General features: G+C 39.2%; 1 protein-coding gene and 1 long non-coding RNA gene across 12 annotated transcripts in view; one reads left to right on the top strand and one right to left on the bottom strand.

The window, feature by feature from the left end:
• Positions 1–12600, bottom strand: part of LOC147355074 (uncharacterized) — a 36411-nt gene extending 23811 nt beyond the window's left edge. The window contains exons 1-2 of the long non-coding RNA XR_015144189.1: positions 12281–12600; positions 4297–4337 (exon numbers count right to left, since the gene is read on the bottom strand). This is a non-coding gene — a long non-coding RNA (uncharacterized LOC147355074). The remainder of the gene's footprint in view (positions 1–4296; positions 4338–12280) is intronic.
• Positions 1–26631, top strand: part of SCOC (short coiled-coil protein) — an 87047-nt gene that overhangs the window by 15186 nt on the left and 45230 nt on the right. For 2 of the 11 annotated variants that reach the window (XM_086346621.1, XM_086346627.1), the window contains 3 exons: positions 20839–20910; positions 21277–21357; positions 22786–23323. In XM_086346621.1, the coding sequence (XP_086202747.1) occupies positions 20839–20910; positions 21277–21357; positions 22786–22928 (296 nt within the window). In that variant the 3' untranslated portion in view covers positions 22929–23323. Of the gene's footprint in view, positions 1–12368; positions 12613–20838; positions 20911–21273; positions 21397–22785; positions 23324–26631 lie in introns of those variants that run through there. The other 9 variants (XM_086346620.1, XM_086346626.1, XM_086346618.1 and 6 more) reach the window with 8 other exon arrangements.

Here is a 26631-nt window from a genome sequence, read left to right as displayed (position 1 = left end):
CCCACAGGCCACCAAGCACTTGAATTCCCATGTCTGCAGGTGGTCACTTACAGCACGGCCAAGTCAGTGGCTTTTTAAAGTTGATGACATTTTGCTGAGGTGACGTTAAGAGTAGATTATGTACCTTTTACATAAAATCCAAAACTAAACCGCAGAGACACGTGCCAGAAATGTTAAAATGCTGAGCTGGATTGTGACCAGTGATGCTTGTTAGAAAACATATGAAAACTTATTTTGAAATAAAACTCTTTAAGTGAGAGAAACAATGCCCTAAGTGAAATGAACGCCCTGAAACAGAAAGATCCATAGCACTTGCCTCTGAAGAAACTCCTGTGAGAAGAACTCCAAGATGCCTTTGAAGGGCGTATCAATTTTCTCCCCAAATGAAATTTACATCCTATTTTCTCATAACCTTGCTTCATGTAGTACACACAAAAAACCTACTTCAGATTCCAGAACTCACAATTCTACCATTAAGGATGAGTAGAAAGGAATTTTGGGGTTCTGTCAAGTTATTCAGCTCTTTCGATAACTTGAGGAGTTATTTCTTCTACAGCTTTAAGGCCATATCTGAGGAGGACGGGCAAAGCGCCTGTCCCTTAGCAGCAAGTCATTCTCTTGTTTTCTTCCCTCATTAGAGAAGAAAAAGAAAGGGGGTCGGCCAAATCTCTGCTTCAAGTTGAGGAACCCTTGATCTGCTTTTGCTGTGATAAGTGTTACTAATTACCCTGGCAATTAATAATTTTAACCATTTGTTTTCAAAACAAACTATAGACAGGGTTGTTCTGCTTTCTGATTGTTGCAAAGTTTGATGACATAGCAAAAAAGAGAGGGTGGGAGGAGCTACAAAATATAATGATGTATTTAAAAACGTGTTTACTATGACTATGCCATTGTTGTCTATTCACGTTTCTTCAATGCCAGCTAGTGTAGTTTGCTTCCTTTTTGACTGATAGGCATCGCACCATCATCTTATGAGACATTTGGTCCTCTCTGTCCCGTTTGTTTCCCTCGAAATAACTGTATAAAGAAGGAGGAAGGAAATTAGGAATTTGTCATGCACTAAAGAGGTTAGAGGTTTGAGGCAGTCTGCCATGGGGCCTGAGTGTCACTGCCCATTCTTGATGGTCTGCCAAGAGCACACGGCCCTGCCTGGCCATTACCCCGGCCGTTTCAGAAGGTGTGGTTGCAGAGAACAACTCTAAGTGACAAGGTCATGCCTTCATAAAGACTGAAGAGTGAGCTTGCTTCCACTTGCCTTAAAAGCAAGAACTTCTGTGAGCTAAGCATTCCTCCCACATAACAGCCCTCTGTGTGTGCAGGTGCCAGTCTGGGCTGGGGGTGGGGGGGGGGCCGGGGATGGGGGCGGGGATGGGAAGTGGAAGCAAATCAGCATGAAGCTCACGTGCTGTGAGCCATGAGGAACAGTCCTTGGACTTGGACGTAGACATCTCGCATCTTCTCCCAGCCTTCACGAAATCAAAGCGAGCTAAGCTTGTAAATTGTGTAGAATCCCAGTTCCTGACACAGTCTGGGAGAGGAACTCTCCCAAGTGGATTATTTAGTGTAAATGATTTCCAGGGAAACAGAAAACTATAAGGATTATGTCTGTGTATCTAAAGTAAGAAAACCTATCAGCAGCCCAGCATTTTAGAGCCTTGCTAGCAACTCACATGCTTTCTTTTATAAAATGTTAATTTCCTTGCCACCCTGACTCCTCTGCCCTTCAAAGAATCACTCTGTCTTATTAAACTGAATCCCTTTTATGCTCCAAGAGCCTGATGATTAGTCTTGGTTTTATAAAAATTAAGTGGAATAGGTACTCAGCTATGAAATGATTGATAATGGTAGATTCATGTGTAGAGAATCACAGAAACCCCGAATCATAAAAGCTCAAATGGAGTGGCTCAAAGATAACTAGCCCAGGAAAGCTTTCAGATCTTATGGCAGCACGGAGCTAAGGAATGGACTGTCAGACACAACCAAAGCATCAAAAGCTGACTCTTAGACATGGGGAACCAACTGCTAAAAGGGTTACTTGAAAAATTCCTCAACGTTAGTTTATACCATACTAGAGAAGCAGAATTAACTTTATCTCAGTCTCTCATCTGAGGAAGCAGAGGTGTATGGTAAAGTGACCTATAGCCTTACGGTCAATTTCAAATATTTGGATACTTTACAGCATCTGGGCTTCCCAGATGGCTCAGCGGTGAAGAATCCATCTGCTAATGCAGGAGACTCGGGTTCGATTCCTGGGTCGGGAATATCCCTTGAAGAAAAAAATGGTAACTGATTCCAGTATTCTTGCCTGGAAAATCCCATGGACAGAGGAGCCTGGCAAGCTACAGTCCGTGGGGTCACAAAAGAGTCAGAAACGACTGAGCAACTACACAACAACTACAGCATCTAGTGCTAATGAACATCAAACTTTTAAACTAGTGACTATATGAAGAATTGAATGAACACATACAGCTTGAGTCAGATTTGAATCCGGGTTTTCTCTTCTTCAAACCAGTGCTTGTTGCCCTGTTGATAGACCTGATGTTCCAAACCAGTCATTTGCATACCAATGTTGCAATTTTTGCCATGTTAAGATTGCCGGGAGAAATATCAATTACCTCAGATATGCAGATGACACCACCCTTATGGCAGAAAGTGAAAAGGAACTAAAAAGCCTCTTGATGAAAGTGAATGAGGAGAGTGGCAAAGCTTAAAGCTCAACATTCAGAAAACGAAGATCATGGCATCTGGTCCCATCACTTCATGGGAAATAGATGGGGAAACAGTGGAAACAGTGTCAGACTTTATTTTTTGGGGCTCCAAAATCACTGCAGATGGTGACTGCAGCCATGAAATTAAAAGACGCTTACTCCTTGGAAGAAAAGTTATGACCAACCTAGATAGCATATTCAAAAGCAGAGATATTACTTTGCCAACAAAGGTCTGTCTGGTCAAGGCTATGGTTTTTCCAGTGGTCATGTATGAATGTGAGAGTTGGACTGTGAAGAAAGCTGAGCACTTTCTTTTGAACTGTGGTGTTGGAAAAGACTCTTGAGAGTCTGTTGGACTGCAAGGAGATCCAACCAGTCCATCCTAAAAGAGACCAGTCCTGGGTGTTCATTGGAAGGATTGATGCTGAGGCTGAAACTCCAATACTTTGGCCACCTCATGCGAAGAGCTGACTCATTGGAAAAGACTCTGATGCTGGGAGGGATTGGGGGCAGGAGGAGAAGGGGACGACAGAGGACGAGATGGCTGGATGGCATCACTGACTCGATGGACATGAGTTTGGGTGAACTCCGGGAGTTGGTGATGGACAGGGAGGCCTGGTGTGCTGCGATTCATGGGGTCGCAAAGAGTCAGACATGACTTAGCGACTGACCTGAACTGAACTGAACTGAACTGAATCTAACCATTCAATTAACATCACTTTCAAACTTAGCTTTGTTCAAAACAATATCTGCAAATTGAGGATTGTGTTATTCATATTTTTCTATTATTACAAAATGTGTGTGTGTGTGTGTGTGTGTGTGTTCAGCCGCTCAATCATGTCTGACTCTTTGCAACCCCTTGGATTATAGCCCACCAAGCTCCTCTGTCCATAGGATTTTTCAAGCAAGAATACTAACGTGGATTGACATTTCCTTCTCAAGAGGATCTTCCCAACTCACAAAACCACGTCCTGCATTGACAGACAGATTCTTAACCACTGCAACACCTGGGAAGCCCCAACAAAATACAAAACTATTTAAAAAGCTCATTGTTTTCAACCAGAGCTATAAGCAACAATCTTTGGGAAACGCTGATTAAACAGTCTAGAGAAAAATAAGCATCAAAACTGCATAGACTCATTCCTTACTATTTTTAGTTTTTAAATATAAATTTATTTATTTTAGTTAGAGGTTAATTACTTTACAATATTGTATTGGTTTTGCCATACATCAACATGAATCTGCCACGGGTGTACACGTGCTCCCCATGCTGAACCCCTCTCTCCTCCCTCCCCGTACCATCCCTCTGGGTCATTTTCATTTTTGTTGATAAGTTCAAATCTTGATTCCATGGAGACCCTAAAATTCTGAACTTTCATTTGAGAAACACTAAAAACACACATTTTTTGCTATTGAACAAATGAATGAAATGATTCTCTTCAAATTAGCCAACTATTGGTTATTATTAGGAAATTATAATCTTCAGAAAAGTATATGAAAACAATTTACCAAACACCACTATAGCATACTATTAAGTCTAGTCTTGAAATCAAGTTTCAACAAGCAGAATATATTCTTTACTCACCAAATTGAGGACAACACTCATTCTCCAATGAATTCAATAACCTTTCAAGGGAAAAAAAATAAGTAAAAAGGAAAATGTGAGTTCTTTTTTAGGAATGAGATCAAACGCATTTTGCAAATTAATGAGTGTAAAGTATGAGGAACACACCTGGTTACACTTGAAAGTTATCAAAATGTTCCATTTAGCATATTTCACTTTAAAATATCCACAGTATGTTTAGAACCCTCTAATTACTAAAAACAAGTTCAGAGTTTTTATGAGCTTGATGAGAGTATGTCAGACCAGGACATCAAAATGAACTTGGAAGTTTTTCTATTTTATTATTTATCATTTCTCCTCACACAATACTTTGCCTTGTAATGATAAATGATAGTTTCCAATTTGGGAGTTCCCCATTCTCTATGAAGAATATTTTAATTTATGCTTTTATTTATATAGTTTATAATATATGCAGATTATGATTCCAGATCACATGAATGGTCATCTTATGATCAGTTATTTCTATGCAATTTCAGTGGTCCCTATTGAATGTTTTCCTCATTCAGAAGGGAATTTTGTGGCTATTTTTAAACGATTTTTTAACTGAAAAATGTAATGCAAATGAAACAATATAACAAAAGTTCACTTCATATAAATTTTGCCAAGGTTTCTATACCCTTTTTATATTCACTTGGAGGTACTGTTCCTTTTGGTCACTTTTTGCCATTTCAAGATTTTTTTCCTGTTCTTTCAAGGACACATCTTAGTTATCAGCAACATTGTTTTAGCCAGTTTGCAGTCTTTTGTGAATGACATGTTGCTTGTGACATTATGGTTACCTTTTTGTACGCTATCTTCTTCAGATAATTTGTCTAAAGATTTCCTCTAAGTTCAAATTCTCTAGCAAGATACATGCTTGATACTGAAATTTTAAAAAAGGTGAATGTTCTAGAATTACCATATCCTACTTATTAGTAATCATTTTCCTTCATTTTAAAAATAGTTTTATCTTTCAAGGGTGTATCCAAAATAAACCATAGGGGCTTTTTTTTTTTGGTCTGTTTTTTAAAAGGTAGTTTAAAAATGATCAAATTCTAAAAAAAAAAAAAAGGTAGTTTAAGTGTCTTCTTATCTACAAGTCTTTCCATTCTTTTTTCTTCCAATGCAATTTATTTGCTAAACAAAAGGACTTTTTTTTTTCATGTTATTTGTTCTTGACTTGTTGCTGTTTTGTTCCATTATCAGATTTTGATGTTTATCCAGACAGTAGATTTAACACATTTCTCTGTTCTCTGTATTTCCTGTTAAATGCTAGTTTATGGGCTTGATCAGGTCAGGCTGCATTAAAAAAAAATTTTTTTTTGCAAGACTATTTCATTGGTGGTGCAGTCTTCTTACACCACGGAAGTAAACGCTATCTGCCAGGTTCTCTATGTATTGTTAATGATATTGGTGCCCAGTGACAAGATCAGTGTTTCTCAACAGTCTTTTTCACTGTGCCCCACCCCCAAAGCCTTACTGACATTATTTTCCTAATCATCCCCTCCCCCTGGGAAACTGTCTTTTGCCGAACTTGGAAAGCCAGTATGTCTTCAGATATTTTTTAGCCCCACACTCTTTTTCCTTTCCTTCTATGATTCTGATGACACAAATGCCAGGTCTTTTTTGTCATCCTTGTGTTCTGAGTTTGTTATTTTTTCTTCAACCATTTTTCTCCCTGTTTGAAGGCCGGATAATTTCTACTGAGGTACCCTCCAGTTCATTCTTCTCTCTTTCATCTCCATCCTGCCACTGGATCTTTGGAGACAGTTTTACATTTCGGTTATTTTATTTTTCAGTTATACAGTTTCCATTTGGGTCTTCTTTATAGCTTTTATTATGTTGTTTATACTTTAGATTATAACTTTTGTTTCAGGAGTTTTCATAATTGCTTGTTCAAGTATTTTTAAATAGCTGCTTAAAATCTTTTCAAGACAACTTCGACATTTGTGCCATCTCAGAGTTGCTGTGTTATTTTCACACAAAGTGAGATTTTCATGGTTCTTAATAAGCTGAATAACTGCAGATTGGATCCTGGACATTTTGTCTATAACATTATGAGCCCCTGGGTCTTGTCTAAGTACCAAGGAGAATACTGATATTTTTGTTTTGGTAGGAATTTCAGTTGGTTAGGTTGAAGATGTAAGTTCCAAACCACATTCTTTGGGCTGTGGTTCCAATGTCACTTCAATCTGGAAAGTCTTGGCAGTGCTTTATTTTTACTTAGTTCTAGCAATCTTAATAATTCAATAGAGTACATATTATGATACTCATTTTCCAGGTAAAAAGATAGGTTTTAATTCAGTCTATTACTAGCTGTGTGATATTGGACAAGACACTCTTTGAGCCTTGATTTCCTCATCTGTAAAATGGGGTTGATAATCCCTAGATCACTGGATTGAGGACTGAGTAAAATAGCACATGTAGCATACCAAGCATACTGCAAACCTTAAAGAAACCTGGCTAGTATTCTCATTAAAGACAGAAATCAGCTTTGGTGAGGAAAAGTAATATATAATCAAATATATACATTTTAAATTACAGAAGATACCTTTTGGGAATTGTATACACTGTGTAACCACCACCCCAATCAAGATATTATAGAACATTTCCATTACAGCAGAAAGCTCCCACCAACCCCTTCTCAGTCAACCCTCTACCCATTATCAATCCGAGGCAACCACTGATCTGATTTCTACACAGTAGATAAGTTTTGTCTCTTCTAGAACTCTATAGTAACAAAATCATGCAGTCTATACATTTTCCATCAGGCTATTTTCACTCAGCACAGTATAGTTCAGGTTCATCCATATTAACAGTTTGTTCCTTTTTATTGTTGACTAGTATTCCACTGGGATACCCTAGTGGCTCAGTAGTAAAGAATCTGCCTGCAATACAGCTTCCCAGGTGACTCAGACGGTAAAGAATCTTCTTGCAATGCAAGAGACCCAGGTTTGATCCCTGGGTTGGGAAGATCCCCTGGAGAAGGGAATGGAAACCCATTCCTGTATTCTTGCCTAGAGAATTCCATGGACAAAGGAGCCTGGTGGGCTACAGTCCATGGGGTTGCAAAGAGTCGAACACAACTGAGCAACTAACACACACATGCAAGTATTCCATTATTTCATTGGGAGTTTTTCTATTATTGATTTAAAAGGTTCTTAGAAATTCCAAATTCAAGACCTTTGTTAGATAATGTATTGTGATTATCTTTTCATTTTCTAAATGATATCTTTCAAAGAACATGGAGTTTTAATTCTTATAAAGTTCAATTAATCTTTTCTCTTTTATTATTGTTTTTGTGACCTTTCTCAAAAAATTTGCTAACACCTAGGAGACAAAGATTTTCTTCTCTGTTTTCTTCTAGAAGTTGTATATCTCTATGTTTCCGTCTATGATCCATTTTGAATTTACAGTTTTGTGTATGATGTAAGTAGGGGTTGAGATTCTTTATCTTCCTATACTGATACCTGTTTTTTGGGGGGCACCATTTGTTGAAAAAAGAACTATCCTTTCTCATGGAATTATCTTGGTATCATAGTGAAAATCAACTGACCATATATAATATGTATAGGTTTATCCTTAGATGCTATTGTTTCATTTATCTATGTGTCTATCTCCATAGCAACACTCCATTTATTTTATTGCTTTAGCTTTATAATAAAGCTTGAAATAAGGTAGCATAAGTCCTCTAACTTTGTTCTTACAGAACTGTTTTGGCCATTGTAGATTCTTTGTATTTCCATATGAATTTTAGAATCAGCTTTAGAACATGATTACTGAGAGAAATGAAACTCATGGGGCCAGCATCACAATTGCCCAGGCTCCCTGTCTAGGGACAACTGATGGATTTGATTTCCTAGTCATTTGTTGAGGATTCCACGTCTATGTTCAGTTTTATATTTTTTAATGTCTTCATCTACTTTTGGTATCAGAGTAATGCTGTTCTTATAAAATGTGTTGGGAAGTGTTCTGTCCTATTTTATTTTCTGGAAGAGTTTATGGCGAACTGATAAAATTCTGACAATAATTAGAAGAATTTACCAGTGACATCATTTGAATATATAGTATCTTTTGTGGGAAGATTAACCTGGTAATGACACTTCAAAATGCAGATAAATTTTAAAATATAGACAGAGAACTATTCACATCATCTGTTCTTGTTGAGTGAGCTTTAATTTTTTTTTCTTTCAGGGATTTGTCCATTTTATCTAAATTATCAAACTTATTGGCATAGGTTGTTATTAATAGTCTCTCATTAGCCTTTTAATGTCTATAGAATCTATAATGATGCCCCCTCTTTTATTCTTGATATCTGTAATTTATAGTGTCTTCTCTTTCTTCCTAGATAAATTTGCCTAAAGCTTTTAATTTTATTGTTCCTTTAAAAGAACCATCTTTTGATTTCATTGATTTTTTCCTACTGTTTTAAAGTTTTTCAACATGATTAGTTTTTACTCTATATTCTTTCCAACTGCTTGTTTTGAGTTTAATTTGTCCTACTTTTCCTAATTTTTTCAAGTGAACACTTAGATTCTTATTTTGAGACCTCCCTTGTTTTCTCATATAAGCATTTAATGGTAAGGAAATATCTCAAAGCACTGCTTTCATTGCATCTCATAAATTTGACATGTTTACATTTTAATTAAAAATATTTTCTAATTTCTCTTGTGACTTCTCTTGTGACTCACATTTTGTTTAGAAGCATGTAGTTTAATTTCCAATTACTTGGGTTTTTTAAAAATATCTTTTTGTTACTGATTTCTAGTTTAATTTCTTTGGGGGCAGAGAAAATATTTTGTCATGACTTTAATCATTTAAACTTTGTTGAGGTTGTTTTATGGTCCATTTTGGTGAATATTCCATGTGCACTTAAAAAGAAGACATGTGTCCTAGTTACTGGGTGGAATGTTCTAGAAATGTCAAATAGGTTAAATATATTGATAGAATTTTCATTCAGGTTTTCTATATCAATAGATCCCACTCTGTTGAAACCACCTTTGTAAATTCCAAAAGTATTAATGCCAGTATCCCACCTTAAAGACTAAAATTTTAATAAGGGTGGGATGTATCATTTGATAACTCTTGCTCTTTGAAGTCATTAGGAGATTTCCACATGACTCTAATGTGAAGGTAAGCTTCAGACCTGGATCTGTATCCTTATAGATTTTCTGTACATTTGTTTTACAAATTACAGAGAGCGAAGCCATGAACTTTCCAACTACTGTTGTGGGCTAGTTTCTTATTTCAGTTCTATCCGTTTTTCCTTCAGTGCCATTTTGTAGCTGTTAGGATTTGTATCTTTTTAATGAACTGATCCCTTTATCTTGTTTTAATATCAATCTCCCTGGTACTAGTGAAGGTAAACATTAAAAAAAAATCTTTCTGACCACTAAGTTTTCCTCTTCTGTGAGTTGCCTGTTTATGTTATTTGAATATATTTTTTATCTTTGTTGAGATTCTTTATATTTTCAGAACTTTATTCTTTCAGTCTGTGGCTTGCTTTTAACTTTATTTAAAATGTCTTCTTGTCTGTGTATAAAACAATCAAAATTTAAAATCTTTCCTAACGAATGGTACTGTTTTGTCTGGTTTAACAAATTCCTCCTTACAGTGATGTCATAAAGATACCTGTTTTTTCCTAAAAGTTCAGAATACATATTTACTTCACACTGCATATTTATCTCATTTGTAATTCAATTTTATTTGTGGTGTGAAATCAGGATCTAACCTCATATTTTTATATGAATAGCCAGTTTAACTAAAACCACCATAATCTATCTTTTCTATAGGATATTAACAAAGTTATTGTGCCAATTTTACTATGAAGAAGAGGAAACAATAGTTTTTCCCACAACTTCACTAACATTTCTTCCTTACCAAACACCTTTATTGGATACCAACTTCCAGCTACAGGCAGTTGCCTTTCTAACTTTATGTCTGTCCTTGTGTTAATACTGCACTTTAAAAAGTTGCTTTTAAAATAGAATTTCAATATGATCTAGCAAGTCCACTTGTTATATACTCAAGAGAACTGAAAGTAGAGTATCAAAGAGATATTTGCATATATTGCATTCAAAGCAGCATTCATAATAGCTAAAAGTTATAAACAACTCAAGTGTCCACTGAAGGATGAATGGATAAAATGTGGTATACACATACAGTGAACTAATATTCAACCTTAAAGAAGAAATTCTAATACAACATGGATAACCTTTGAGGATGTTATGCTAAGCAAAATAGGTTAGTCACAAAAGACAAATACTGTATGATTCCACTTAAATAAGGTGCCTAAAATAGTCAATTGATAGAGACAGAAAGAGTGATGCTAGGGGCTAGCAGTAGAGGTGAAGTGGGGAGTTGTTGTTTAATGGGCACAGAGTCTCAGTTTTGAAAGATGAACAAAGTTCTGGGAATTGGTTGCACAATGAGAATATACTTAGCACTACTGAACTGTACACTTTAAAACAGTTATTTACATGGTAAATCTTTTATGTATGTTTTACCCTATTTAAAACCAAAAGAAAAAACACCCCCCAAACCTGTTCATCTAGGGGGGTAAAAATCTGCTTTTAATAGTTCTCATAGTCTTCGGTGTTCTGCAGTTTCACCATGATGTATCCAGGTATGGAATTCCTGCTCAAGAATAAGTGTTCTTGAATCTAACTCAACTAGTCCATAACCTGGAAAAATTCTTAGTTATTATTCTTTGAATGCTGCCCACACCCATCCTCTCTAGCCTCTCATTTTGACACTATTAGACTTACGTTGAACCTTTCTTATTTCCCATTTACTTAGTTCCTGCACTGAAGTCTAGTAAATTTTCCTCATGGTGTCCATCTTAGTTCCAGTGGAAGGTATAGTTCTCCAACACTGAATGGAAAATTTTTTTTTATATATTCCTTAAAGGAAATAAGGCTCAAGGTCAGCAAACTGTGCTAGAAGTAAAAAGTTAAGAAACCAAGTAGATGTAAGGCTCACCTCTACAACTCAGGAGAAAGTGTCAACGCCAAAACAATAACAAATGTTAAAAACAAGCAGGATATGGTTTTTAGTCTATGGGAACTCAAACAGAATTTGTATCCTACTGTTGTGTGAAAATTGTATAAATCATTATGTTTAATTGGTTCATAGTGCTTCTCAGGCCTACTATATCCTTCTATTTTTCTGTCTATTCATTGTTAACTTTTGAGAGTTTGATATTGAAACTCCAACCAAAAATTTTAATTCATCTACTTAAAAAATCATTGTAATATATAGTGGAACTATATATTACTTTGTTCTGTATTTTCCCAGTGTCCTGTAAATGTGTTATCATACTTTCATTCATAACTTAAGAAAAATAAAAAATTAAACAATAAACACATTTGAATTGGAAAAACAATAACGACAAAACAGGATGCTGCTTTGTGTCAGGTGCTGGGTATGTGTGATTGGTATCAAGTCGGTAACATTACATCCCAAAGGCTCGCACACAGCATTTCATACTTTGTCTATGACCTTGAGCAGGACATTAGTTTACTCTTAAGCTTCTTTCTGTGGGTTGCTGGGAGGATCAAATATTATAAAGTGAGCAAAAGTGCTCTATACCAAAGTAGTATTAAGGTATTTTCTCAATTCTAAAATATTATTAAGTGGTCGGGCGCACTAATGGATTTTAAATGGGGGAAGATACGAAGATGACTTATCCATTAGAGTTACACTTAAAGAGCTTTCAGATTTGGAAAATTAAAAATATGGCAAAGTCTGCTTTTAGAATTGAAAACCACCGTACTTTCTCTGCTATTATGTCCAGACATGCCCTTGTCTTAAATTTGAAGGATTTCTCTCTCTGGCGCAGAGTTCAGTTTTACCGACCTCATTCCTGACAGCTGTCAGAATTTACCACAGATTTCTTGACCCCATTTTCAGGGACCTGCTGAGACTTGAGAAGCTACCTCTATCGGACAGGCTTTCACACGCTTACCTTAGCTAATGTACTGCCATTGGCTGTTGCTCTTCCCGGACCCGCCTACAACGATCTCAACTCTGATTGGATACCACTGTCCTGTCCTTTTGTTATGGCAAAAGGTGGATCTGAGGCTTTGGGATAGGACGATTGGGGCGTCGGGAAGCTAATGCGCAGGCGTGTTTTCTTGAGTGGTGATTGGCTGGCAACAGGGCAGGCAGGGGCGGGACTCCTGGCTCGGCGCACGCTCTGTGGGCGGAAAGGGTGGGGCTGCCGGTGCCAGTTGGTCCAAGTGTTCAGGCCTGAGGCGTCTTACCGAGCCCTCCCCCTGCCGGCGCCTCAGAAGGCAGGTGAGGGTTGTCGTGGACCTCGAAGGGCCCGGCTTCGGCGGCTGGAATTGCGGCCTCTATACTGCTGAGGGCCTGGAGGGCGGGGTGGGCTGGACGCTGGCCGGCGCATCGGGGACCGGGGAAGAGCGCCTAGGCATTTGATGGGCGGCTGAGGCCTGGCTCCCCGGAGAACTCCTGCGCAACCTCTCTTTCTCATCCTCTCAGTACTGGGCCCAGAGGTTCCTTTGTGGAGGGTCGCCGGCGGTCCTTCGCGCGGGCTTGCTGTCGCCTTGTCCCCGCCGCTCCGGAGTCTAAGGACTCTGTCCAGCCCTGAAATGGGACTGTGGGAGGGAGTGTTCGGGTGGGATGGGACCTGGCTCGCCTGGACCTGCTGAGAACTCGGAGATGGGGGGAAAGGACGCCCAGGCGGGGAGGGAGGCAAGAGAGCGGTAAAACCAGGATTGGCGGCATCTTGTTAGGCTCTGAAAGTAGCTCTCGGTTTAGTTTCTCAATGACCATCTTTCTCAAGGTCTTCATGGACACATCTAGGGGAGTTAGGATTGGAGGAGAAACAAGGGACATCCCTGAAAGACAGGGTTTTGTTGTTTAATGTATCGATTCTGGTACTATGACGTAATAATATTAAGGACAGATGCTGTGTTTCCAACGCTGAATCTGTACCTGAGATAAAGCTATGCTTCTATATTCTGTGCCTGTACTCATTCACTGATTAAAGCCAGCATAGCTAGCCACTCTGGGGATCCCGTTTATGAGCAAATCCTTGTTTGGGCAATCAATCCCTTAATTTTGAAGAATTTAAAATTGGATTTATTTAACCAGAACAAGTCAGAATTTGAAGGTACCTGAAAAAACTTTGATAGTCGATGCAACTTGAAGGGTATGGAACTTACATTTAGGTTTTTAGATAGCAGAAATAGCAAGAAAATTTGACATTAAGGGTTGTAAAATGTTTTGCAAATTTAGATTAAGGCCATGTTAAAGTGCCTTCTGTTGTGTAATACAGGGATTTATAGTTAGATCTGAGTTCAAATTCTTGATACAGACTTTGGCTGTAAAATCTAAGAAAAATACGTAGCCTTTCTGAGATTGTGTCCACATTTATAAATTGCCATGTCCTGTTGATTTGATGAACTAATAATATGTGTAAAACATTTAGTATATTAAAGCACAGTGACTTTTAGTAGTCTTGCTGCTGCTGCTGCTAAGTCACTTCAGTCGTGTTCGACTTTGTGCGACCCCGTAGACGGCAGCCCACTAGGCTCCCCCGTCCCTGGGATTCTCCAGGCAAGAATACTGGAGTAGGTTGCCATTTCCTTCTCCAATGCATGAAAGTGAAAAGTGAAAGTGAAGTCGCTCAGTCGTGTCTGACTCTTAGCGACCCCATGGACTGCAGCCCACCAGGCTCCTCCGTCCATGGGATTTTCCAGGCAAGAGTACTGGAGTGGGTTGCCACTGCCTTCTCCATTTCGTAGTCTTACTAGTTCATTAATAAATGGATCATAGATGATGACAATCAGTTTTAGATGTAGAAAAGTGAGTGGTTGTGGATATCAGAGAAAAGTCTCAAAAGCTCAGGTCTCAGATGCGAGCATACCAGTGGTGATGTGGGAAAAACTAGACTGGGACGTTGACTATATGTAGCCTTGGCTCTGTGTAACTACTACTATGATCGTGGGTACGCCATTATCATCTTGGCCCTGGCTTATTTGTGAAAATCAGATTTAGATTGTAGATTTTTTTTCTAAAATTCTTTTTGTGACTTGTATTAGAGCTAAAAGGCAGAGACGATACAGTTCAGTTCAGTCGCTCAGTCACGTCCGACTCTTTGTGACCCCATGGACTGCAGCACGTCAGGCCTCCCTGTCCCATCCCCAGCTCCCAGAGCTTGCTCAAACTCATGTCCATCAAGTCGGTGATGCCATCCAACTGTCTCATCCTCTGTTGTCCCCTTCTCCTCCTGCCTTCAATCTTTCCCAACATCAGGGTCTTTTCAAATGAGTCAGTTCTACACATCAAGTGGCCAAGTATTGGAGTTTCAGCTTCAGCATCAGTCCTTCCAATGAACATTCAGGACTGATTTCCTTTAGGATGGACTGGTTGGATCTCCTTGCAGTCCAAGGGACTCTCAAGAGTCTTCTTCAACACCACAGTTCAAAAGCATCAATTCTTTGGCGCTCAGCTTTAGCGTCTGCCTGCAATGTGGGAGACCCAGGTTCGACTCCTGGGTTGGGAAGATCCCCTGGAGAAGGAAATGGCAATCCACTCCAGCACTCTTGCCTGGAAAATCCCATGGACGGAGGAGCCTGATAGGCTGCAGTCCATGAGGTCGCAAAGAGTAGGACACGACTGAGCGACTTCACTGTGACTTTTCACTTTGGTTATAGTCCAGCTCTCACATCCATACATGACCACTGGAAAAACCATAGCTTTGACTAGACGAACCTTTGTTGGCAATGTCTCTGCTTTTAATAGCTGTCTAGGTTGGTCATAACTTTTCTTCCAAGAAGCAAGCATCCTTTAATTTCATGGCTGCAGTCACCATCTGCAATGATTTTTGGAGCCAAAATAAAGTCTGTCACTGTTTCCCCATCTATTTGCCATGAAGTGATAGAACTGGATGCCATGATCTTAGTTTTCTGAATGTTGAGTTTTAAGCCAACTTTTTCAGTCTCCTCTTTCACTTTCATCAAGAGGCTCTTTAGTTCTTCACTTTCTGTCATAAGAGTGGTGTCATCTGCATATCTGAGGTTATTGATATTTCTCCTGGCAATCTTGATTCCAGCTTGTGCTTCATCCAGCCCAGGGTTTCTCATGATGTATTCTGCATATAAGTTAAATAAGCAGGGTGACAATATACAGCCTTGAGGTACTCCTTTCCCTATTTGGAACCAGTCTGTTGTTCCCTGTCCAGTGCTGTTGCTTCCTGACTTGCATACGGATTTCTCAAGAGGCAGGTCAGGTGGTCTGGTATTCCCATCTCTTTAAGAATTTCCCAGAGTTTGTTGTGGTCCACACAGTTAAAGGCTTTGGCATAGTCAATAAAGCAGATGTAGATGTTTTTCTGGAACTCTCTTGCTTTTTCCATGATCCAGCAGATATTGGCAATTTGATCTCTGGTTCCTCTGCCTTTTCTAAATTCAGCTTGACCATCTGGAAGTTCATGGTTCACATACTGTTGAAGCCTGGCTTGGAGAATTTTGAGCATTACTTTACTAGTGTGTGAGATGAGTGCAATTGTGCAATAGTTTGAATATTCTTTGGCATTGCCTTTCTTTGGGATTGGAATGAAAACTGACCTTTTCCAGTCCTGTGGCCACTGCTGAGTTTCCCAAATTTGCTGACATACTCAGTGCAGCACTTTTGCAGCATCATCTTTTAGGATTTGAAATAGCTCAACTGGAATTCCATCACCTCCACTATCTTTGTTCATAGTGATGCTTCCTAAGGCCTACTTGACTTCACATTCCAGGATGTCTGGCTCTAGGTGATTGATCATACTATCGTGATTATCTGGGTCGTGAAGATCTTTTTTGTACAGGTCTTCTGTGTATTCTTGCCACCTCTTCTTAATATCTTCTGCTTCTGTTAGGTCCCTGCCATTTCTGTCCTTTATTGTGCCCATCTTTGCATTAAGTGTTCCCTTGGTATCTCTCATTTTTTTGAAGAGATCTCTGCTGCTACTGCTGCTGCTAAGTCGCTTCAGTCGTGTCTGACTCTGTGTGACCCCATAGACAGCAGCCCACCAGGCTCCCCTGTCCCTGGGATTCTCCAGGCAAGAACACTGGAGTGGGTTGCCATTTCCTTCTCCAAAGAGATCTCTGGACTTTCCCATTCTATTGTTTTCCTCTACTTCTTTGCATTGATGGCTGAGGAAGGCTTTCTTATCTCTCCTTACTGTTCTTTGGAACTCTGCATTCAAATGGATATGTCTTTCCTTTTCTCCTTTGCCTTTCACTTCTATTCACAGCCATTTGTAAGGCTTCCTTAGACAACCATTTTGCATTCCTTTTCCTTGGGGATGGTCTTGCTCCCTGCCTCCTGTACAATATCACGAACCTCCGTCCATAGTTCTCCAGGCACTCTATCAGATCGAATCCCTGGAATCTATTTATCACTTCTGCTGTATAATCGTAAGGGATTTGATTTAGGTCATACCTGAATGTCTAGTGGTTTTCCATACTTTCTTCAGTTTAAGTCTGAATTTGGCAATAAGGAGTTCATGATCTGAGCCACAGTCAGCTCCCAGTCTTGTTTTTGCTGACTATATGGAGCTTCTCCATCTTTGGCTGCAAAGGAATATAATCAGTCTGATTTTGATATTGACCATCTCGTGATGTCCATGTATAGAGTCTTCTCTTGTGTTGTTGGAAGAGGGTGTTTGCTATGACCAGTGCGTGCTCTTGGCAAAACTCTGTTGGTCTTTGCCTTGCTTCATTCTGTCCTCCAAGGCCAAATTTGCCTGTTATTCCAGGTATTTCTTGACTTCCTACTTTTGCATTCCAGTCCCCTATAATGAAAAGGACAATAGCTAACATTAATGAGTATTGTTGCAGTTACATTATATATTGGGCTCCCCAGGTGGCTCCAAATATAATGTGACTGCAACAATACTCACATTAAATATATCAACTCATGAAATTCTCACAACAAAACTGTGAGGTACATACTGTTTTTACCCTCGTTTTACAGATGAAGAACCTGAGACTGAGATGTTTACCTAAGGTTCCAGATCTTATAAGTAGGAGAGGTGGGAATTGAATCCAAATGTGGGCTTCCCTGGTGGCTCAGAGGTTAAAGCATCTTCCTCCAATGCGGGAGACCCGGGTTCGATCCCTGGGTTGGGAAGAGCCCCTGGAAAAGGAAATGGTAACCCACCCCAGTATTCTAGCCTGGAGAATCCCATGGATGGAGAAGCCTGGTAGGCTACAGTCCACGGGGTCACAAAGAGCTGGACACGACTGAGCAACTTCACTATCACTATAATCTAAATCCAGCAGGGACTTATAGGGCAGAAGGAGAAGAGGGCGTTAGAGGATGAGATGGCTGGATGGCATCACCAATGCAATGGCCATGAACTTGGGCACACTTGGGGAGATGGTGAGGAACAGGGAGGCCTGGCATGCTGTAGTCCATGGGCTCACAGAGTCTGTAACACTACTGGGTGACTGAACAACAGTAACTGTCTAAGTCCATGCTCTTAATCACTATGCTAACTGCCTCTTTAGCTTACCAGGTGGCACTAGTGGTAAAGAACCCATGTGCCAATGCAGAAGGCACAAGAGATGTGTGTTTGATCCATGGGTCAGATCCCCTGGAGGAGGGCTTGGCACTCCACTCCCATATTCTTGCCTGGAGAATCCCGTGGACAGAGGAGCCTGGTGGGCTATAGTCCATAGGGTTGCAGAGTCAGATACGACTGAAGGGACTTAGCACTCACGCAAATTGCTTCTTATGAAGAGGATGTTATGGTCCTGTTGGCCGTGCCAGAAAGAAAGTAGAGGTGTATTTGGTAAGATGATAGCCTTTGGTCACAGCTGACTGTGTGGGTATGGAAAATGGCTCTATACTAATATTTGCCACGTTTCTAGACCCTCGTTCTCTCCATACTTCTGCTCCCTGGACTTAATTATCAAAATAATTCTAGATTCTCTTCTACTGACCAAGGTTAGGTAAAGATAGGCACCAAAATTTACTGTGACTTTTGAAAAAGTTTTATGAGATCTGACCTCAGCTTAGGTCAGAATTGAGGAATCCCAGACAATTGTATCCATTGTGGAGAGCTAAGGTACATTTTCGATGAACAGACCAGCCTTAGCACCTCATGTTTATTTCGGTGTTCCCACACTTGAGATACTTTGGTGTGGAGTCTCTTTTCATGTCAGATTTGGATTTATGTGTACGAGCAGGAGTTGAAAATGAACTATTTTAAGAGCACACTTGACATAGAATTGGATTGATATGATAGTAACTATCAGATCAGATCAGTCGCTCAGTTGTCTCCGACTCTTTGCGAATCGCATGAGTCGCACCCCATGAATCGCAGCACGCCAGGCCTCCCTGTAATTTTATGGTTAAAAAGGTCAGTTTTGTGTCGAGTGCATATTATGACATACTACTGTGCTAATTTAGGCATTGCAAAGTTTGAGGATTGGTCCTATTTTGAAGGAAATAAAATCCATGGCTGAAATACTTTGCTATGAAGAGCTCAACAAATCTTTTGATCCCATATATACAGTAAATCTGTTTATTACTCTAAATTTCATGATAGACTTGGAATATATACTAGTAGTGTTTTGAGACCCATCTATTTGATGACATCACAGTAAGAAAAATGGGCTACTTGTCTTTTTGTTGTTGTCATGTAGAGACAGCTGGTAGTGCTCTGGTCGGCTTTATTAAAGGGGAATGCTGTTTTGCACAGGGATGCTATGTATAGTTGGGCAGGTTTTGCATTGTTCAGCCCTCAGGGCAGTCTTACATGGACTGTGCTGTGAGTAGTGCTCTCCTGGGTTATGTGATACATTCTGTAGCACTGTCCTCATGCCCTGATTTTGTGCTCTTCTTCCTCCCCAATCTTGATGTGCTTCTCTGAGAATAATTTTTTCTTTAATAAATCCCCTCCACCCCATTTTATGCCTTATTAAATTTTTTCAAAGTCAAGCTGTTGATGAGCCATGCATAGATTTTTCGATTGTTTGGGTTATATGTGGCCAGAATTTCAGAAACGGGCTTCTTTTCCTTACCTACTACATTAATCGGTCTGGAACACTTTGCTTTTATGGAAGACTTTTTTGATTTTAGTATTAGATGAAAAGAGAGGCAAAAGAAGTATAACCCATCCCTATACTAGATCTGACTTTAAAATCGAGTGCATTGATTTTGTGTTTATCTGTTGCTTTGACTTGTGTATTATCTCTTTTCAGCTGTCATGAAAATCCTATTTCAGGTGTATTTTTAAAAAGACTGAATATTAGATATTTGGAGCATTTAATATACAGGTTTCTCCCTACTCTTTGAAAGGAGACCATTCCTACCTCTTCGAAGCTGAAATGGCATAAAGTGATGAAGCAGTTGTCTTAGGACACACCTTGCTAACAGATGCACAAAAGAGGGAGAAAGGACAGATGCTCACAGACACAGTTCAGAGCTACGGCAGCTTGATGCTGAGATGCTGAGTGTAGTTCTCTGGGCAGGAGCGCCCACAGTGAGGGCTGTTTCTAACACCCTGTTGCTAAACAAACACTGAAGGCTTTTTTTGCTTTTTGCCTTTTTTCATGAAAGCGAAAACCCTCGCAGATTTTTTTTGTTTAGCAAAACCAGGTCCTAACGTAGGTCTCTTATACAAGTGCACTGGCATTAAGTAAAACTTAAAACCTGGAGATACCTGTATTATGTAACAGGGGAAATAGCCAAGTTGATGGGTGTTGCTGCTGAGTAGTCCCAAAGTCACTTACTTTTGCTTTTGACTGTTAGCTCTGTCGTCCCTCCCAGACAAGTAGTTGAAGTGGTATGAAAGTGCTCTTCTCTTGGGCAAGGGCCGAATCAAGTTTTCACTGCTAACACCCTTCCTCTTCAATTATGAAGACACTTTGATTAAATGGAGAGGAGTAATTTGTACGGTCTTCAAATACTATAAAGGATTGAATAACTTACAGAATTTTTGAGAAAAATTTTTGTGATCAGTCTATTTGGATATATGTATCAGCAGACGTGTGTGTGTGTGTGTGTACACACATTTTTGTTCAGTTGACCCTTCAACAACAGGGGGATCAGGGGTGCTGACCCTCTGCACAATTGAAAATCCACATACAACTTTATAGTCAACCCTTCGTATATCCACTTCCACATCTGCAGATTGAATCAACTGCAGGTCGAGTAGTTCTGTAATAGTGTTTATTGAAAAACATCTGAGTGTAAGTGGACCTGCATGGTTCAAAACCTTGGTGAAGGGTCATCTGTGTGTGTGTGTGTGCATCTATACCCATCTATATGTCTTACCTAAAACTTTCTCTGAAGTACAGAGAACCAGAGAATTAAAACCATGTGTAAAAGATGTGCGGGAGAACAGCCCTAATGCTGGCTACGTGGGAAGACTTGGGGTAGTTTTATCAAACATTATTTTTATTCCATTTGTATTTAGTTAATTCTTTAATAATGCTATGTGTAAAGGAGGTTTAATATCTTTTTTGGACTGAGTGATATCTATGTTTCTTTTTCTTATTGCAGACCATTCATCAAGAATTTTGTATCCAAGGTGCAGAAGTTTGTTACCGAAGATGATGAATGCTGACATGGATGGTATGTTCTTTGTTTTCCTTTTTATATGTTTTGTGGCAGACACATTGCTTTATTAAGCAATGTAAAGAGCAGAGAAGCAGTATTTAGAAGGAAGGCTTGATCTTAGCCAGTTGTACTTATTTATAATCCTATCTAGTTCTAGAAAGAATTTAAGGCAGCTTCCATTCTTTAACTGTAAGATGTTGGTAAAGCACTTTACCTTCACTTTGGTGTTGTCATCTGTGATGTAGGATCCATCTTATTTTACAGGGCTTTTGTGTAAGTCAAGGAAGATAATAAATGTAAAACATTTTGCAGATCTTTTATGTGCTATATTACACAAATGGTAGTTAATAATAGTAAATCTGAACCTTTTCATTACAGCAGTTGATGCTGAAAATCAGGTGGAACTGGAGGAAAAAACACGACTTATTAATCAAGTATTGGAACTCCAACACACACTTGAAGGTTAGCTTGCATTTTGCAGTTTTCTTGACTAACATCCAGGTATTGAAATTGCAAGCATTTATGTTGCTAATTTTGTTACTGTGCCCAGTTTTAAAATGTATAAACTTCAAAGTTTACTTCAGTGGTTTGTTTATCCTGCCTGTAGCTTTGACTGTTGATTTTAAAAAACAGTTCTGTCTCAATAAGGAAGTCAAATAGTGTTCTTGTGCTTCCCTCTTTAAGGTCTAACATAATAGGAGCACCCCTTTTAAGTCCCTGAATGGTATTATTAAGTCCACTTTAATAAAGTTTAAATGAAAGTAAAAACAGTGTATTAGCCACAGAGATTATAAGGGAACTTACCTGAGTCTTTTCATTTTCTAAATGTCTTCTATAAAGTCAATTGCACCACCAAAATATCTTTTGGTTTTGGATGAATTTACGAGGTGGTGGTTTTTTAAAATCAGGTTGAGCAGATCATGTCACTCCAGTGGCTTCCCTTCTCATGGGTAATGAAAACCAAGTCCCTTTCTGGAAGTCTCTTATTTCCCTTTTACCTCTCAGAGTCCTGTGGCACTCTTGACTCAATCATCCTACCTTAGACACTCCAGCCTCCTCGCTTCTCCTCAGGGTCTTAGCAGGTGCTGTTTCCCTGTGTTGGACTCACCCTTAGTCATTTGCATATCTGTGTGACTTGTTCCCTCACTTCCTTTAGGTCTCTGGTGAAATTTCCTTAATCAGAACAGCTGTCCTTGGCTACACTATAGAAGGACCACTTCCCTTTGCTTCCTGTGATCCTTATCCTTCTTGCTTTTTCTCCAGAGCCCCCTAAATGCACCTGTGCTCACACGCACACCACAGTGTCAACTCTGTAAGGGCAGGGCCTTTTTGTTACTATCGCTACTGGAAAAGTGCTTGTCTACTAGAAGGCGCTGAGTAACTCAGCTGCTGAGTGACTGAACAGATGTAGTATCTCTTCATCGTCAAGGCCTGCTCTTTTGAATTTCTTGCTAATGCAAAAATACAAAATGATGAATTGCTTGGAAACTGACGGCCTATATCCAGTATGTAAATTTAGTTATGTTCACCTACTACATTTTTTTAAACACTTCTACTTAAGAATTACAGTTTTATGATGCTAAGATATGAACCAAACTTCACATTTTAAAAACAGTATTTTAAAAAAATAGCCATTTTAAGAATTAACTACTTAACAAAAATGCTGTTTGCAAAGTATAACATTTAACCTAATGTGAAATCTCTTTTTAGGAATTTGGCTCTTGATTTGTACTCAGCTTACTTTGTTTACATAACTTCTAAAGTAGTCTTAATTTAAAAACAGAAAATTCAAGGACTGTGGTATTTAAGAGTAAATCTTAATAAGCAGTATGTAATATGGAGTCATTGTCATCACTTTATTGATATTTCACTTTTTAATTTTTGATATAGATCTGTCTGCAAGAGTAGATGCAGTTAAGGAAGAAAATCTGAAGCTAAAATCAGAAAACCAAGTTCTCGGACAATATATAGAAAACCTCATGTCAGCTTCTAGTGTTTTTCAAACAACTGACACAAAAAGCAAAAGAAAATAAGGGATTGATATCTCTTACGTCTTACGGAATTGCTGCTGATCTTTTTTTTTCTTTAAAACTTGGATAGATTCCAAAAGTTACAGTACTTTTGTTTGTGGCTTCACTGAGTATTTATGAAGATAATGTCAGATCTAGGCAAAATTAAGAGCATAACAGAAGACTTCCATGAGTTTGTGTATGATGTTAGTCTATGAAAATGTGCAAATGTAGAGACTTTATAATTAGAAATGCATATATTTATGAAACTTGAAAATGAATGTTTTATCAAGTTTGTTTTGCTTTATAGGGTTAGCATTGTCTTATATTATAGGCATAGAGATACAAGCAAGTAACTACCGTGTTGTGAAAAAGTAACCAAAATCATGTACTAAATGCACAGCTTTATTTACCCTGTCTACCATCGTGTGCCTCTCTTCCATTTGCTTTCCTCCTGTTTTTCCTTCCCCTAGGGAAAAAATTGGTTTCACGTTTGTAAAAAGTAATTTCAGCAGCTAATCATCTAGGAGAGTAGCCTGAACTCTAACTGTTGAAACTTAACCAAAATAAGATACTTTCTCAGTTAGGGCTTATTTATTATGTTTAGTAGTAGTAAGGATAGTAGGTTTCTCTTACATTAATTGAAAATGGAGGCTATAAAAATGAAGATTTTTCTTTGAATTATGGTATGGGGAAGATTTGTTATTAAAAACTTCCTTTGCACAAAATAACCCACTTGGTATCTGAAAAGATGAGTTCTGGTTGTGTGTGTGTGTTTGAAATAGAAAATTTTGAGGAAAAATAGAAATAGGGTGGGAAAAGTACTTCGTAAGTACCTGTAACCAACTCCACATGTTTCTACTCCAGATTTATGTTCTCTCTGGCACAGATTGCATTTTGGAAGGAACATTTTAAAAAATGGATTGTTTGGCTAACCTTACGTAAACCACACCTGGAAGAGAATAGAGTTTGGTCTCAGGTTTATTTGTAGTACCAGCAGATCAATTTTGCAAAGTCCATTAAGAGTGGATTAGTATCAGAGTCATGAATAAGATGGGAGAGTTTTACATGTAAACTAATTGATGCTTTCTCAGTATTTTATCACTTCTCCCAGAAGTTTCTGCAAACCCAACTACTGGTTTGCAGAATTTTAGTTACTTAACCGTTTTTTAAAATTTAGTTTAGTAGGTTCCATTTGGTAAGGAAATCAGTAGTTAATTAAAATGTTAAATAGGAAAAGAAATCCACTAATATAGTTTATAGTTATTAAATTTAGGCTAATCATGGAATAATCTTATGTTTGTATTGGTGTAAGATTTGATGACTTTAGCTGTATGAATATATAATAGTCATACTGCAAACATTTTGCATCTCTTTGTGACCTAATTTTCAAACATTTAAAATTGTGTTGCAGTTACGCTTTGCTGTTTAATAAAAAGCTGTTTCAAAAACTGCGTGTGTTTTGATATAGTTGCCTAAGTAACTGAGATACATATAGTGGTGCGGTGTGGTATATTCAGGGTTGTTCCAAGCCACAGTAAGTTTACTTACTGGATGTTTAAGGGAATACTATATTTAAAAAATGATATTATACATTAATTTAAAAAATAAAAGCAAAGAATTCAAAGAGAAGGATCCAAGATTGCCAGGAGAAAGGTGGTTGTCATTTTTTAGATTAGGTTAGGCTAACCTCTTTTAACAAGAGACACAGTGATTAAATATATGGAAGTTTTCTCTTCCAGCTAATGGTTCTGAAGTGAGCATTATAAACTAGAAGGCTTTATGAGCTGGGGATTTCTCTGCCATTTTCAGCCATGGCTTCCAAGTCACATTTGTTTTCTCTATTCAGATTTGCAGCAGAAAGTGCCTGGTGAACAAATGCAGGGTTTTATGGGCTGGGCCTGCCTGGAAATGGCTCACGTCTTATCACATTCCCAAGGGTGTAGGGTGTGGGAATTTACTTAAACCTAGTTGCTGAGAAATGTAACCCCTGGCTGGAAGCCGTATTCCAGCTACAACTTTATTATGGAAGCAGTCGGAGGATAAGGTGGTAGCAGCCTTAGCCACAGCCCTCTTCTCGTGCTGTGAAGTATCTGTGCCCAACCTTCTTCCCATGCGTAGAACATACTCAGCCTCTCCTTGTCCAGTTCTGATGCAGTGCAAAATCCAGCATCTCCATCAAGGTCTGTCAGTTGTAGATGTGACCCCTCATAGTCTGACTACCTTTAAACTGATGACAGATTATATAACTCCCCTGCATAAGAACCTTCAAAAATGCGAATGTGCCTGTGCTGTCCAGTCATATAAGTTCACATGTCTAGTGTATATTGTCACCTGCGTGTACCCTCTAGAAGCGGTTGTGTTTTTGTGTGCTTTACTGTATACAGCACTACAGCATCTTAATTTCAAGCCCAGGAAGCAAGTGTAAAAGCTGTGATACATAGCAGATTGTGTTAATTGGGTACATAGGCTAACTCTGAAGTTATGAACAAGTTGGACTTAGCAACTTGCTCTTGGAAGGGAACTCATTCATATGTAAGGGTCTTACTGTATTTGCTCTGTCCATTTATAATGGTGTAGTAAGGATAGGCGGAGAAGGCAATGGCAACCCACTCCAGTACTCTCGCCTGGAAAATCCCATGGATGGAGGAGCCTGATAGGCTGCAGTCCATGAGGTCGCTAAGAGTCGGACACGACTGAACGACTTCACTTTCACTTTTCACTTTCATGCATTGGAGAAGGAAATGGCAACCCACTTCAGTGTTCTTGCCTGGAGAATCCCAGGGATGGGGGAGCCTGGTGGGCTGTCGTCTATGGAGTCGCACAGAGTTGGACACGACTGAAGCGACTTAGCAGCAGCAGCAGTGGGGATAGGATACCCAAATAACTCTCAATTTGGAAAATGGAATAAAGAGAAACACATCAAAGTCAACTGTGGAATACTCCTGGGAGAGACACCCTGGAAGATTCTCTCATAGTGGACAAAGTTCCTTGATTAGACCTGAGTGTAATCTCTGGCAAGGGACTTCCCTTATTCCTTGCTCTCCATGGCTCCCCCTAGCTGGAAAGTTATTCCTATCCATCCCCCCCCACCCCCTTCCCAGGACTCTGAGAGTGAGTTTGGGGGTGTTCCCTGCACAGGTTAACGTTATGAAAACAGTCCACTTCTCACTGGTGTGAGTTTGGTGCCCATCGTTTGAAGGCCAAGCGTACATTTCTTGGGCTGTACAGTTCCCTCAGAAATAGACTTCTTGTCTATATGCTTCAGTTCCATATGCTGTGAATCACAATCATTCTCTTTAGACTAAATTCTCCAAAGTTGGCCTGCTTTCCTTCTTCACAGGACCCTGCCTCTGAATGGACCCTGCCTCCTCTAATGGAGGCTACTGTGAAACCAACTGAAAACAGGGCTGGGAATCACAGCATCCAGGTATCACTGCAAGGTCGGGTTCCTTTGTCTGCCTAACACTTGGCAGAGAAATCTTTACTGGGCTTCCCCTTCTACCTCCCACACCTCAAAACAATGCTGAACTTTTCTGCCATTCAGGGTACAGAGGCAATTAGCTTTTCTAATGTTGTGAGGTACCTAATACACAATTTTTCTGTTCCCTTCCATCTCTGCTTGGAAGCTAAGTTCCTTCTTGTGATACCTTCTTGCTATAAGCATCAGGGCACACCCAATTCATCTCATATTCTGCCTTTTCCAACTGCCATCCTACAGCTGTTA

Source organism: Bos grunniens, chromosome 17 (genome assembly GCF_055505025.1).
Source record: "Bos grunniens cultivar Pamir isolate PY7600 chromosome 17, Bosgru_T2T1.0, whole genome shotgun sequence".
In the NCBI taxonomy this organism is placed as follows: Eukaryota; Metazoa; Chordata; class Mammalia; order Artiodactyla; family Bovidae; genus Bos; species Bos grunniens.
This window is presented reverse-complemented; position numbering and strand designations above follow the sequence as displayed.